This window comes from Thamnophis elegans, chromosome 8 (assembly GCF_009769535.1).
Source record: "Thamnophis elegans isolate rThaEle1 chromosome 8, rThaEle1.pri, whole genome shotgun sequence".
Lineage (NCBI taxonomy): Eukaryota > Metazoa > Chordata > Lepidosauria > Squamata > Colubridae > Thamnophis > Thamnophis elegans.
The window spans coordinates 21,601,046-21,617,273 of NC_045548.1; the positions used below are offsets into that span (position 1 = coordinate 21,601,046).

The window sequence follows — 16,228 nt, forward strand, 5'->3', positions numbered from 1 at the left end:
TGATAGTATCAAAACAAGAATATGTGTATCATCATGCCATTAAATAAATTATATGATAATGCAACTTCAACATGATGTCTGACATACGAATCATCATCATGAAAACATGATCAACACATGTTGATCCTGCACTGTGCATTAGTTATAAGCAGGCAATGCCATTGTCTAATTTAACTATGAGAGAAGATTGTCTTGCTATTTTAGATTCCTTCAAAAAAAACTAGTTAAGAAGCCAGTAACTATATGCATAGTTTAGCAGCTAAGCAAGAATATCATTAGTTTTGTGTGAATAGCTCAATCTCCCCATGAGTCCATAATTTTAGTTTTAACCACAGATTCCTATATAGATCTTCAAAATAGGAGAGGACAATATATGTGTCATATACATACATGTATGACTGACATTAGCAAGAACAAAGTCAAAAAAGATAAGATGATTGCTATAGTAGTATGAGCAACACCTCTTTTGTCTATGCATGTAATCTTGACGAATGTTCAAAGTGCTAGAACTTCAGTGGTTTTCACAAAACTGCTACATTGCCTTTTACTTTTTACTGCTGTTCTATTGCATGAATTGATGAAGAATGGTCAAGGGGAGTAAACTAGTGGTGGGCTGCTGTCGGTTCAGACTGGTTCGGGCAAACCGGTCCCTATCCCCACCCACCTGCCCTGGTGCTTTGCTGTCCTATTTAGGCTTGTTCTTGATGCTGCATGCATGGGTGCAAGGCATGTGTGCAAAGTGCATGCATGAAAGGTCGGACGCATGTGCACTCTCACATTTTTTGTGCTGGGTGAACCAGTTGTTAATTCATGTGCCGCCCATCTCTGAAGTAAACAATTATACATTTCCTTCTTACAACTTTCTTGCCCCATGTTAAAGGTGAAAGGAGAAGATAGGAGATCAGTATTCCAATTCATTTCTACAATTTGGTCATTGTTCTGGAAGGTACAGAACTCTAGTAAAGTGTTTCTCAACGTTAGCAAGATTTAGATGTGTGGATTTCAACTCCCAGAGTTCCCCAGCCACTCATCTTAATATTTCCAAGATTCAGAAACATTGTTCTAGTCAGTGCATCAAAAAATAATCATAAACATAATTTGTGGCAAAGTAGAATCTACCGGGGTGGTGGTGGTGGAATCACAGAAGAGATTGTCAATTGCATTGCATGTGATGTTTGAAGGATTGAGCCAGATATCACAATACGAGCATAAAATCTTGATATGGCATAGCTGAAGATAAACTTTAGTATCAAAACTCAACTGGGATTAAAAGAATTTGGTAGATGCACTAAATTGATTAATGATAGCTCTGCATTGAAGGCATAAATCTTTTGCTGTCAGTGGTAGGTGGCCAAGCACTAGCTACACTAATTAAACTTTGCAATTGCCCTTGATTTTTTCTTCCTTGTATCAAAAAGAAGAAAAGTTAATATATTTCTGTTAAAGGAGATGGAAAGATGCCCTTTGGATGTCATAGCATGGGGAACATGAAACACCAAGCAGTCACACTTCTTATTCCGCTGCTTAATGTCACACTTGAAATAGTAGGGCAGGTAGGTCACAACATCTACAGAAGGGCTTCAGTTTGCAGATAAATTCTATTGCCTTCAAAAATACTTCCTTTCCAACAAGTATGCCAGAATGGCAGCAATTTATCAAACAATATAAAAGGGGACCAAATTGATCTAAAGTATTACAAAGGAAAGAATTGGACTCTGTTAGAATTATGATGACCTGGAACTATACAGAAAAATGGATGGAATGTTCTGCTTCAAATCTCTCAATAGGAAAATAATGTGAAGAGCAAAAGCCTGAAAATATTTCCTGTTCAGCTTTTGTAGATAAGACTAAGCACGAAGAAGTACTTTACCATTATCTTTGCTGGAACTGATTTTTTTTCAGGGACAAGGCATATTGCTTTTTTGTTGTATTAATATTGCTTCCAATTTTGTTCCTACTCATAATAGAATTAGGATATACAAATCACTATAAAACTAGCCCATGTTAGTTTTATATTGTTATTTATTTCCAGTAAATTGCTTTAAAAAGAAAAAAATCACAAAATGTATTTTATATTGACATATGTTTACCTAATATATATTGTTTTTGTACATATTTTTGTTAAAAAAAATCATATTTACCCATTATTTATGCATTTTCTATAGAAATGGGAAATCTGTTTTCCCAAATCACTTTGAAAATATTCTGGTGGCTAATGTTATGCCTTGCAGATATGACTTTTGTTTGCTCAAATGCAAGAATCCAGCTGAACACAAAACATTGAATTTATCTGTGTCTTTCCACATTTGTACATATTTATTTTGACACAAATCCCTGCAATTTGAGGATCATATGTGGATTGAATTTAATATGGCAATTTACTCAATTTAATGTATTGTAAAGTGGGTGAAAGTGTGCACTTTCAGTCAGAAATGGTAAAACAACACTTATTTACCTAACACTTAGCATAAATCAGCAATTATAATAAAAATGAGGCCTGTTGACTTGACATAAGCTCCCTTTCAAAAAATATCCTAAATACTATAAACAATAACAGTTTAAGTGAAATGTTTTAATATGTAAAATGGAGGAGCTTTCTGAATAAATGAAAGCCATATTGAAGATTCACTTTGTTATTCTCTTCTTCACATATATAAATAGCTTTCCTCCCCTGAGTTACTGAGAGGAGAACATATAGGAAAAATGCAATTATGCAAGAAAAATGAATTGAATAAATGCAATATTAAAATGCATAAAAGTCTTTTAAAGAACTATCAGAATATTTTTTTTAATATATCTAGAATTCTCTAGAGCTGAAACAAATCAAACTTCCAAAATCAAACACTATTATAGAAATCACCCCATTCATCCAGTACAATAAGCTTTACTCCAGGTTCATTGAAAAACATTATCAATGTCATTACTCCAAAGGACACTATCTGAATTAAGCTGTTTTTCTTATCCTTAGTACAAAAGGAAGATGTGGTTTAAGCAGCCACCTAAAACCTAGCCATAATCTATAATATAGTGAGTGCCATCATCTCCTGAAGAACTGATTCTATATACTTTGCTTTCAGTAAACATAGGTTGATTATTGTCTCTGCTAAGGATTATGTACCTCAGTTGACAGCACTGAATATGATATTAGCCTATACTCCAAGGTTTCCTGATAGTAGTCAATACTCCAAGGTTATTAGAGCAAGTTCTAGGCATAAACTAAACAATGTACGGCTTAGGGGGTTACAATCTGCAGGAGGGTTTGAACATTCAAGATTCTTTTCCATTTATTACAATTTTGTTTTAGTTTCATATATGCATATTTCTATATATTAATCTATCATCATCATCTTTTAATGATCCCATAATCCCTTGTGGGGTGGAGTCTGGGCAACTGAATGGAGCTGTTTACTGGCTGGATGACCTTCCTAGTATATTCAGCAGATATATTCTCAACGTGCCCAGAGAGAGAAATATCAGCATCTACCTAGGATTGAACTCACAGCCTCCTGATTGTGAGACAAGCCTCCTGATTGTGAGACAAGAGCTCCACCTCTAGGCCCTCACACCACTCATATATCAATCAATCCATCATGATTCTCATTAATTACATTATGCTTTGTTTCTGCATGCATTCATATTTTCTAATCAAAGAGACCTGTCTCTCACTCAACTATGGATTCATTATGCATTTTGGTAGCATCCTTGTTGATTTCAGTTGTTTGTGGTACTTGCATGCAGAGCCCCTTTAGCTTCTCAAATCTTAGGGTTTCATCATGTTTAAATCTAGGTCAACTGGTGATATTCCATCACCCCGCCTTGTCGAATCAAGTGTCCAGACAGATTTATTTATTTTGGAAGTAGAAATAGAACATCCTTTCTTTTCTGGCATTTAAAAACAATTCTGATCACATATTTTTAAAATGTGGCTTTTTCATCATTCTCCTAAGTACCTGCATGATGCATCTGTTTGCTCTTTGGGATGGTAGATATTAAAGATAGGCCACTCATCCTGTCCAAACTCTTTTCCAAACTTGTGGGCAAAGATATTGGGGTGACAATTTCTCCAAATTTGTCTGAGAATATCATTATTGAAAAAGCCTAATCATAGCTCTTCCACCATGATAATTTCCTTTAGGATTTACTGGAAGTGTGAGAAGAATAGAGGCTTATGTAAACTGATGAAGAGACAAGGACAAAATAAAGGACAACAGATACAGTGCCATCTCCTTGCTAAATCAGGGCAAAATTCTACCATAAAGTGTTTCCAAATTTCTCTACTCTCTCAAAACAATTTTGAATGCAAATTGCCTTTTATCAGTTTGAATGACAGCATGTAGAAATAAATGTGAGAAAATATCTCTAGCCGGCATCAGTAGGAATAGCCTTCCCAGAGTGTTAAATTACTATTGCAAACACATAGTCCATTTAAGCAAATGTTAGGCAGGTACCCAGTTGTCTTTTTCAATGCCTTGTAGATAATTTCAGTTTTCAGATTAATGAGGCTTGATACAACACAGTTCTTAGCAATTAGATTACAATCAATAGGCCAACTGCAGATGCTGGGTTTCCAAGATATAGACTAACTATATTACTTTTGCATTCTAAACCTTGATCCAAATATAATTAGTGCAATACTGTTGTTTTTAAAATCCAGCCTATGGAAGAGCTAATAATTTGCTAAATTTAAGTAATTAATCTAAGACCAAACTGAACACAATGTGGAATATCCAAGACTATAGACCAGTTCAATCTGCAAAGTGGGGACTTAACCTTCTTTCATCACCAATTTCCTGACTCAAACCCAATGGTGTCATTATTTATTCAGTGTCATTAGCTACTTTGAATTAGAAAATAGACAATTTTCTTTTTCTTCTTATATTGCCAGTAGAAGCTTTAAATCTAAGGAAAGATGCATGGAAATCCAGCTGTTTACTAAGCAATTCCCTCCTCCTTTGGCCGTTAGATGCCAAATTAGGAACATGGAAAGCTGCCAATGGTCCATCTAATCCTAGGTAGTTAATGGCTGGCAGCTGTTATCCAAGGTTGCTGGGAAGATGATTTTTTTTCCCCAGCTCAGTTTGGAGATGCAGGAAATTGAATCTGGGGTATTTTGTATGAAAATCACATATTCAGCCAGTAAACTATGGCTCCACTTCTGCTTTAAGAAACTAAGAAAGTGCCAAAAATATCTTACTATGTACATCTCTAGATGATTTTTCCACTTTTAATTCAGCCACAACACCAGAATTCATATTTTTAGAAACTCATTGATTTTGCTGAATTCTGCCCCAAATGTTTTATGTATACACATGCATACCAAATAGACAAATAAATATTTGATGCATGTATTAATTTAATTGTATCTTGCTTTATGAGATGAAGTTTTTCTAGGATAAGTTAGAATATAGGAGACAAAACAGTTGAATGTCTGACATTTACTGTCTATAGCTATCTACACACCATTGGTAAAACACAAAGAAAACATGAGCACATAGAAAAGATTAGCACATCTACATCCTCCTTATTTAAACCCTGAGAAATTGGTGTTTGTTTCTCAGTGTATGAGGTAAGGTTCTTTATATTATAGCTAAATTATAAATTATATTTATAATTAAATATATATATAATTCCTATATATATTGATATATATCAGTGGTTCTCAAACCTGGCAACTTTAAGACTTGTGGACTTCAACTCCCAGAGAATTCTGGGAGTTGAAGTCCACAAGTCTTAAAGTTGCCAAGTTTGGGAACCACTGATATATAGGAATATATCAAAGGAAGAAAAAGTATGGAAAACATGCATCAACCATAAAACTTATATTGTGTGTAAAATGTTTCTTTTATCACATCTTTAAAGTAGAGTAATGGATGGAAACTAATCAAAGAGAAAAGCAACCTGGAACTAAGGATAATTTTTCTGACAGTTAAAACAGTTAATATTTGGAATGACTTGCTTTCAGAAGTTGTGGTGCTCCAACAGTGAAAGTTTTTAAAGAAGAAATTGGGCAACCATTTATCGGAAGTGGTATCGGGTTGGACTAGAAGACCACCAAAGTCCCTTCCAACACTATTATTTGTGCAACTATAGCAACAGGAATTGCTCCTTAGAACAACCATAAGAGTAATACTGAGAGTGGGAAGTTGGACTTCCACCTATTGCAATCCTGTTAAGCTGAATCAACAATTTCATTCATACAATAGTCTAATTGAAATTTGCTGATTCAGCCCCAAGGCACAATATATCATACTAATACTTAAGTGTCTGCGTTTCCAAAATATGCTATTCCAAGGCATATTTTTCCATGGGTGATGGCTGAACTAAATGTATGTCACTGATGTAATCATAATAATTCTTTTATGTCAGGCATAACAAGAAATGTGCACTTCTTAAATACTATGGGACATGATGACAAAATAAAGGTATTGCTCCTTTTTTTTTAAGGAAAAAAGAGGGAAAACAATTTTAAAACATTAATGGAAATATGCATAAATCTGGTTTTAGCCAACTGGTTAATTATTAAGGGGTGCTTTATAAAATTGAATTGAAATGGGAAATTAAAGAGTGTTTTCAAAATAATGTGTGAGGCAGTAAACAACTTTTACTGACAATAGTAGCATTTTTTTCCTGCCATGGAAATAATGGGTTATTATGGCAATTGTAACATGACATGTTTATGAGATGTAAAATTTATCCTTTTTTTAATGCAAATATGCTAATTTTTACTTTTCTTACACATAGCAATTTAGTTTGATATGTTTGTCAGTGAGGAATATTTTCCTTCTTTGAAAAAACAATTGAGTGTTCCCATATTCAATCTGTTACAATCTCAAAGAATCAACAATCCAGCACATATACCTGTCACATTTTTTGGGTCGCAGCTACCATAATACATCATTTAAGTGCTGCCAATGAGGTTTCTGCACAGGAAGGAAATAGATATTGAAGGTTATGTTCAAACATATAAAGTTATACTTTTCATCTTGAAAAACAAAGAGTAGAATACTTTATTCATTCCTTTTCCTGTCCCTCTTTGTTGCTTATGGAAACTTTAGTTAACCTTTTCATTGCTATTTTAAAAGTAATTTGCATTACTAAATTATCAAGAATTTAGTGAGTATCTCCTTCCAATCAATACAAAATCAAGTGGCATAATTGTAAGGCATTTTTTAAAAAAACCAACTGCCCTAAAAAAGGTTGAATTAAATAATGTCAGTTTGTAACAGCAATTAAAAACATTTCCTGCCCTTTAGAGACAAACTTTGTTAATTGAATATAATATATTGCCTGCAGTTGTGACCCATTGCATTAAAAGCCAAGCAATAATCTTTGGCACTAAACACGTTGTTTATTGATTTTTGTTTCCAGCTCATCCAAACAATCAGTGCAGTAGATAAAGATGATGCTATGGAAAACCATAATTTTTCATTCTATTTGACGGAAGAGAGCAAAAACGGTTCCCGTTTTGAACTTGAAGATAATGAAAGTAGGTATTAAACATGGTTTTGGGATATTTGAATTCATTTCTTTTTCATTATTAGATTAGAAACAGAATGTTCATATCAAAGGAATGTTTTGCTTACTTTGAAAAATGGCCTCCAAGGGCACCACTACTCTGAGTTCTCCCTTCTGTTAACATTAGTAGCTGTCATGGCTCAGAATCACAGCCTGAGATACATCTCCTCAAAGAGAAAAAAAAAAGTCCAATTAAAGTCCTTTTGGAAAACACCTTTGGGGCAACCATCACCTGGAGATTGAGAATGTCCATAGACTCCTGGTGACCATTAAAGATCTCTTCTCTATGCACTTTCTCTTGATGGTCCTTTGAAAACTTCTCTTTGCTGTGTGCCAATTGCAGGAATTGTCATTGAGTAATCTCGTTTGGCTACTGTCCCTGTCACCCTCTCTTTCCCATTTACTTGGTCATCCTGAACACTGTTATAGTCCTGCTTTTGTTCCTCAGCCATATTCCCTGCTGCGTGGTACTCAACTAAGTACCCTACTCAGCTGTTTCGAAGAGTCTGGCTTCCATTTCCTCTGTGCTTGCTTCATTGCACCTAATCCGTGGGCCTAATCCATCTCCAGATTATGAGGCCTGACAACTGTCAGCCTCTCTTCCTCTTTGCCTTTGGGGGTCACTATTGCCATACATGGTGTCCTTGGCAGTGACATTGCTGCTGGCTGTGGACATCTTCGTAGCCGTCCTTATCTTGAACACTATTTTGCCCCACAGTGGGTATGGCTGTTGTGGTAGTCCATAGGAGATGTGGGATGTCTTAGTGGACATATTTTGTTAATAATGGTAAAAATAGTGGATCTTCTGCTAATAAAGTAAAGCTCTCCAAACGTGATTGACTTCAGCAAGGGAGTGGTCAATGTCTGGAATGTTCTACCTGACTCTATGGTTTCTTCCCCCATACCCCCATAACTTTAACCTTAAACTGTCTACCTTGGACCTCACCCCATTCGTAAGAAGTCTGTAACAGGGCGTGCATAAGTGCACCAGTGTGCCTACCGTCCCTGTCTTATTGTCCCCATTTATTCGCACCCATTTCCTGTGTTCATGTCCATGTTTATACTTAAACCTGTTATCTCATATATGTTTGACAAACTAACTAAATAAATAAACCTCAATCTTTAAATAAGACATTTAAAAATGGTGTTCGAGATTTCAGTGATCTATTTTGAGAGACTGTTCATATCACAGTAAATTCTCACCACCTGAAATAATTATCCAGTGGCTAGAAGGTCATCAAAAGGCTATGCATTTACAAGCTGACTTGAGTTATTGGAAGAGCTTTGATTGTAAAATGTTGTGCAGTGTGATTGATAGTAAAAAACAGACAACCAGAGAAGAAATTATCCAAGGAAGAATGAGAGGTGACAAGAAAAAGTACCAGATCTCCCAATAATTTTCATCTGGTTTGTTATAACCAGCATTCTATTTTTTATTCCTCAAATTTATTTCCACTATTTTCTCTAAGCTCTAGGTCATCTCTACTATAAAGTCATAAACTCTGTTCGGTTTTGTTATCCTTTGCTTTAAATTATAAGATTGTAATCCCCCGAGGAATTCCTAGCTAAGAAATATTATCTGTTCTCTCCTGTGTTGTTGGTTTTTTTAAAAAACAGAGGCTAAGTCTTTGTGACTGGGTCATATATGGCTTAAGATACTGGTTAAGCTGGGTACATGATCTCTGGCTTTCTAAACAGCATTTATTATTAGGCCTATTTTTTAGTAGGCAAGAGTGCAGATAGGTCAGTGATAGTAAGTTTAGAGCATATAGTTTTCCTACATAAATAAGCTTACATTATCCATGAGCTGAAGTAATAACCATTAGTATAAAAAACTGTACTTGATCTGAAGCCAACTATAGGCCCCCAAAAAATCATTTTTGTGCACCTGTTCTTTCCTCTGCTAGACATAATCTGTTTATTCATCCTTTCTCTTTTTCATCCTTTAATTTTTCTGTCCCTTAACTTATTTACCTATGGTAACTCAATACTATCTGTTTATCAAATATAAAGGAAAAAGAGTTGTGGTCAACTTTCTTTTGATAGAAAAAAAATCTACACAGGAATGTCTGAAAATGGGGTGCTTGGTAGGACCTCCAATAAATTATTGAGATATCCTTGGCATCATTGAAAAGTATAATTGATTAGCCTCTTATTTTAAGAGCTATTTTATAAATCTTTAGTTCAGGTTCTTGGTTTTTTTAAAAAAATGCGAAGAAATCTATTTGAAAGGTTCATAGTTGCTATCTAAATATGAGAAATTTTCAAAGTAAAGACCTTTCTATTATCTGGTAAAGCTGCCAAGTACTGAGTGTTATTAGAAAAGCATATACAAAAGCAAAGAGGCTGGATTTAAAATGAAGTAAAGGTGTAATATTAATAAATGCTTAAGCTGCATTTGCTAAAAATGAAATGAAGGCAAAAGAAATGAAATTCATAATTATATAACTTTTTTTACTTCTTTCTACTGATGTTATCATGGGGATGACTTTTCTGTGCTGCATATGGATCCCGAAAACTGAGAAAGAGGGGATACTAATTTTAAAAAATCTGAAGGGAAAATCTAAGTTGAACAGCTGATAAAAATTACAGCAAAGGTCACTAAAGGTAGCCGGCAGAGACTTAGAAGAAGAGCTATTTCTAATTCAGCCAAAGCATACATTGCTCATATTTACTTTGCTAATTATAATAAATGTTCTGACTAACTGAATAAATCAATAAAGCTAACTTCTGGAAAGTTCACGGTGGTATAAATAAGAAGTGACATGTTTACTTTTGGACTTGAAAATATGGTATCCTGAATTCCAAACCCATCGTATTTAAGTATAATTTCCTAAAGGACTTGTTAGATTGGAACACACATAGGCTAATGGTAACAACAGCTCTTTATTAACTCAGTAGCAACTATGTACAATCCAGCAAAGGTTGAGTCTGACAGCATCCCTTTTACAGGGAAGGTGATACTGCTACCTTCGACCAATGAGATTAAACCTCTGTTCCCACCGGAACAGAGGACCTTGGTGGAAACCATTATAGCTGAAGCTAGTATCTAACACTCCTCCCCTCTTAGATGGAATAATCCTACTGGTTATGTAGTGATGCATATAGGCGGGCTTTTTGGTAGCTCTGCCTGACCTGTGCAGTTCAGTCGGAGGGTGTTCTTTGGACAGGTCGGACGGACCTGTTTGCTCTGCAGCTCCACTTGGTGGAAGCTCCTGGAACCTTTCACAGGCCATGACTGGAGCTTCTAGAGCCAGTTCGCTTGGAGCTCCCTGCGGGCCTGCAACACAACCAGATAAGTTCCCCGGTAACCTCGGGCTTGAGCTGCCTGTGGACAGAGTGAGTCCTTACTCTGTTTGGGTAGGGCTTTGGCTAACTCATGCAGGAGTAACCTCTGGTTGCCTAAGAGTGGAGTTGGAGAGGCAGCCACGGAATTGGTCAATGTGACTTCTCCAATTCCAACCGTCCTTGAGCTCTACAAGATAAGCGCGAGGCCCAGTGATGCCTATAACTGTGGCAGGAATCCACAAAGTTCACCCGGCATAGTTGTGGGCGTAAACTGAATCCCCTATGCTAAAATTCCAAATTTTGCTCGTGGAGTCAGGGGGCGATGCAGCAGAATAGTTTGGGTGTAGCCGGTCTAAGTGGGACCTTAGCCGGCGACCAGGGGTGGGTTTCTCACCCCATTCCAACCGGTTCGGTTGGAACGAGGCCAGCGGTGTCCTCGCGCATGCGTGAGGCGCGCGCATGCGTACTAGCGTCTGTGCGATTCTCCAGCTGCTCCTGGAGGATCGCGCAGGCGCTGTATGCGTCCTGTGCATGCGTGGAAGCGCAGAATTCGGCAAAACCGGGTAAGGAGCGGGCGCGGGTGGGGCGCGGGGGGGGGGCTTCGCCATTCCCGGAAGTTACTTACTTCCGGGTTCAGCGACCAACCGGATCGCGGGGACCGCCGTGAACCGGTTGAAACCCACCCCTGCCGGCGACCCATGAGAAGCTCGGAGGGCTTCTCCCTGTAGTGGCACTGGGTGTGATATGCTGAATTAGCAAATAGTGGTCAACCCGTGTTTGCCAATCTCCCAGGCCTATCCTAGATAGGGCTTCTTTTGCAGATCTCACCATTCTCTCTGCTTGACCATTGGAGGCCGGATGGAATGGTGCGACCAGGGCATGTCTGATTCCCTGTGCTGCTAAAAAGGTTTCAAATTGCATGGCCATGAATTGGGGCCCGTTGTCAGAGACCAGGATGTTGGCCAGGACATGTGTGGAGAAAAGTCTCCGTAGTACCTTGATGACCACTTCTGCCATAGTGGAGGTCATCAGAACTACCTCTAGCCATTTTGAGTAGGCATTCACAACTATGAGGAATGTCTGGCCATGAACTGGGCCAGCAAAATCAATGTGCATCCTAGACTGGTGTCTCAGGGGTAGGGTCAGCAAGAAGTTCTGGTAATGGGCAGTGGCTCCCAAAGTGGAGCCTGGTCAGTGGACGAGACGGTAGGAGTAGGCAGCTAAGAAAATGGTCCACCTGGTCATCTGCGGTGATAATGACACAGGAGTAGGTCAGTCCCCAGCCAGCAAACCCAGTAGCGGTTTATGATCCATAATTAGTTCGAAATCATGGCTGTATAGGTACTCATGGAACCTTTTTACTCCAGCCACTGCAGCCAAAGCCTCACGGTCCAGCTGGCTGTAGTTTCGCTCGGCAGTGGACAAGGTCCTAGAGTAAAAGGCTATGGGAGCCTCAGTTCCATTGGGCATGTGGTGGCTGAGGATGGCTCTGATGCCAAACGGGGAAGTGTTGCAAGTCAGCACCAATGGCAGGGTCTGGCTGTACTGCACCATGAATGTGTCTGCTGAGAGAAGTCTTTTTACCATGGCAAATGTGACAGCCTTGGCTCTGCCCCAGGACCACTTCGCATTCTTTGCCAGGAGATGATGTAAGGGCTCAGCAACGCTGTAGAAATTAAGGAACCCGAGGAACACCTGTAGCTTGGTTTGATTGCAAGGTGTAGGGGCATCCTGAATTGCGTTAATTTTTCTCATGGTCAGGGTCGGGTGAATCCCAGAGCTGTCAATTAGGTACCCTAAGAATTCAACCCTTGGCACATTAATTTGGCATTTTACTTTTTTGAGACAGAGGCCTTTGTCTCTAATTCTAGCCCAAACAGTTCATAAACCTTTGAATAGTTGTGCCTCATTTGCAGCTGATACCAATATGTCATCAAAATAGGGGACGACACCTGGAATCTCCTGCAAAAGCCGTCCCATGACACTTTGGAACAGTTCAGGGGAGATACTAACTTCAAATTGCAGGCGGAGACATTTGAATGCACCCCTGTATGTCACAATAGTTTTGGCTTCCACCGTAGTGGCAATTGTTGGTATGCCTGATGCACGTCCAATTTAGAGAATACTTTGCCGGGACCTAAAGAATGTAGTAGGTGCTGTACAATTGGTACACGGTAAGCACTTTGCTGTAACACTATATTGATTGTGCATTTGTAGTCTGCGCAAATGCGGGCAGACCCACCAGATTTGACAGGTGTCACTATAGGGGTGTCACAGCATGCATGATCAACCGACTCTAGGATTTCCTGGCCTACAAGCTTGTTAATTTCCAGATCAATTTTGGGGCGGAGAGCGAAAGGTACTCTCCTGGTTTGTAGCCTTATGTGGGCTATGTTGGAGTCCAAATTAAAAGAGATTGGAGTCCCCACATACTTACCCAGACCGGTGCCGAAGTTGTCCTTGAACTCCTTAAAAATTGCTTCAGCACTCTTGTCTTTCAAGGCGTTGATACAGGTCACTTCTAGGCCCAGGGCTTCGAACCAGTCAAGCCCCAGGGCTCTGCAGGTCACCACTGACCACCATCATTGGGAGCTGGCCACTGTATTTCTTGAATTGCATCCGGAAGGTGCCCTGGCCCCTGATGGGGACTCAGTTCCCCTGGTAATCACAGAGGCAAATGTCAGGGGCACATAGATGCTGCTTCTTCAGGCTAGGGATAGCCCGCTTGAGTGTAGACCATGGCATGATGATCAGTGATGACCATGTGTCAATCTCCATCTCGCACTGGAGAGCCCTCGATGAGGACTGTGACCTTCAGCTTTTTTCGCTGCCTAGTGCGGACTTGGCCAATTGAGGTGTGGTAGGTGACTCTGGTGTCGCCTTCTGAGTGCCATGGTGGCTTCTGCCATGCCCTTTGGTTGGGCCTCCGCTGGCGGTTGGATCAGCTTCTTGGCTGCCAGGTCGGCATAAGGTGCTCGCTTCTGCAAACTTTGGCGATGTGCCCCTTCCACTCGCAGCGCTGGCAGATAGCGTCACGAAAATGGCAAGCTAATTGGGCATGGTCTCCTCCGCAGCTAGTGCAAGGTGGGAAATGCTGTTCGAATTTGCATGCCGGCTTGGTGTGGCTACTGCACATGCGGCAGCTGTCATCTTCTTCACCTTCTGAGCTCTCAGCCTCTGCAGCCTCGTGATGAATGCATGTGTTCTTTCGCGCATCTTGTGGAGTGCTTTGGTACTGCAGGGTTTCTGTTGACTTGATGGCCGATTCTGATGCCCTGGCTTTGTCCAAGGCAATTTGTAGAGTGAGGTTAGATTTGGAGAGTAACCTCCTCTGTAAATTAATGTCTTGCACACCACATATGATGCAGTCAAGAATAAGCTTGTCAAGATCTCGGAACTCGCAGTACGCTGTGGCCTTTTGTAGCGCCACGGCATACTCATTGATTGATTTGCCGCCCTTCTGGTTGCGAATATTAAATTCGTGCCGGCGGACGTGCTTAGATGGCTTGGGAGTGTAGTGAGTCCTCAGTGTCTGCTGGAGCACGGACCAAGTGATCGATTGTAGTGGCATTGGTTCTGACAGGTCTTTGGCAGTTTCGAACACTTCCTGTCCACAGTAACTGAGGGACATGTTCTTCTTGCAGCCTTCAGAAAGGCCCATGAGGTTGTTGGCTTCGAGGAAGCAGTTGAACCTCAGCATATACGAGTCCCAGTGCTCAGTGACTGGGTCATACGGAGTCAGTGGGGCGTGCATGGCCATTTTATGTTCTGAACATGTTTTGAGTTTGCCGCTCAAAAATGGCTGCTCAAAGCTGCACTGAGCTCCGGGCTTGATTTACTTTGCTGGATTGCTACACTCTTTTTGGTTCGCCTAGTTGCCTTCCAATCCCACCTTCGTTGCCAGTGTTAGATCGGGTAATGGAAAGGCACACACAGGCTAATGGTAACAACAGCTCTTTATTGACTCAATAGTAACTATGTACAATCCAGCAAAGGTTGAGTCTGACAGCAGCCCTTTTATAGGGAGCTGTCAGACCCTTCGACCAATGAGATTAAACCTCTGTTCCTGCCAGAACAGAGGACCTTGGTGGAAACCATTATAGCTGAAGCTAGTATCTAACAGGACTATTGATATTATATGGCTAAATATGTATTTTGTAATTTATATCTAACCCTGATTTGGGCTTTAAGTTAATATACAACTCAGGAATAAGCACCCCAGTAAATCCTCTAAGTTCTGAGGTTATTGTTCCATGATTAACTGTCAATGATAGCACCCTACATGAAAGCATTTTATTACCTGTAACCTATGTACAGTACATGCCCAAATATTGCTTCACATTGGTGCAGCAATATTATGATTTATCAAGGCACTTCATGTTGTTTTGGGGTCTCCTCCATCATGCCTAGAAGCCAAATGAGGCAGACAAAATTATGGAAAAGAAACAGAACACAATTGTGTTCTTGAACAAATCAGCTTTGAAGGAATATTTTGCTCTAAGCACTGTCTTTGAAAGTCTGCACAGCTTTATTAGTGTTATGCCATTTTATACATTACCCCAGCTACTCATAAATATAATATTCAAGTCTGGTTTAAAGCATTTTCCAAAACACATTTTAAAAATGGTAATAAAACACAAAATTTTAAGCTCAGGAGTTCAGGCTAAGCAAAGATATCATTTGTTTAAAAATGCCTGCGTGAAATTGTATGTATTCCTCAAAAACAATGGGGAGACCAATAACAGTGTAAGGAATTGTGGAAAATGATGCAATTGTAGCAAAAATAAGTATTTTTTACAACTCCCTCTTTCCAGAGAAAGTGAATAACTATTAGATACCGCAGAACTGAAAGTCAATGTTTTGTTATGTTGTACATTTTAATTTTTTACTATTGTTATATTGGTAGAATTTACAAGAATATAAATTTGCGTTTTTTAAATTCAGTTTGAAAATTCTGCACTGAAACTGATCTGTTGATAAATAGTTTTTTAAAATTATTATTATTTTACAGATAACACTGCCAGGATCTTTACTACAAGAAGTCGGTTCCATCATTCTGAACAATTTCTTTATCTCTTGCCCATACTAATTGTGGATAATGGAATCCCTGCTCTAACTGGCACCAGCACTTTAACAGTCACTGTGTGTGATTGTAATGAAGAAGTTAGCCTTTTGTCCTGTAGATATGGAGCATTCCTGATTTCAATGGGGATTAGCGTACAAGCTTTAGTTGCTATTGTGGCTTGCCTACTTATAATATTAGGTAATTTCTTTCTTCTGTCTTATGCAAAATACATCTCTGCTACCTTTTCATTGATTAAACCAGGAGGGGGTCAAACTCAAGACCTTAAATCTGCTTCAATCTGGCCCATGGTGCCAGCCTGGAAATAGCAAAGGACCAGCCCGCAGTGCCTCTGAGATCCAA

At 39.2% G+C, this 16,228-nt stretch overlaps 1 protein-coding gene across 1 annotated transcript in view; it reads left to right on the plus strand.

The window, feature by feature from the left end:
• The window catches only part of LOC116512454 (cadherin-19-like), a 50,363-nt gene that overhangs the window by 31,928 nt on the left and 2,207 nt on the right, over positions 1–16,228 (plus strand). Inside the window, exons 9-10 of the mRNA XM_032222942.1 lie at positions 7,369–7,486; positions 15,815–16,066. Of these exons, the coding sequence (XP_032078833.1) occupies positions 7,369–7,486; positions 15,815–16,066 (370 nt within the window). The remainder of the gene's footprint in view (positions 1–7,368; positions 7,487–15,814; positions 16,067–16,228) is intronic.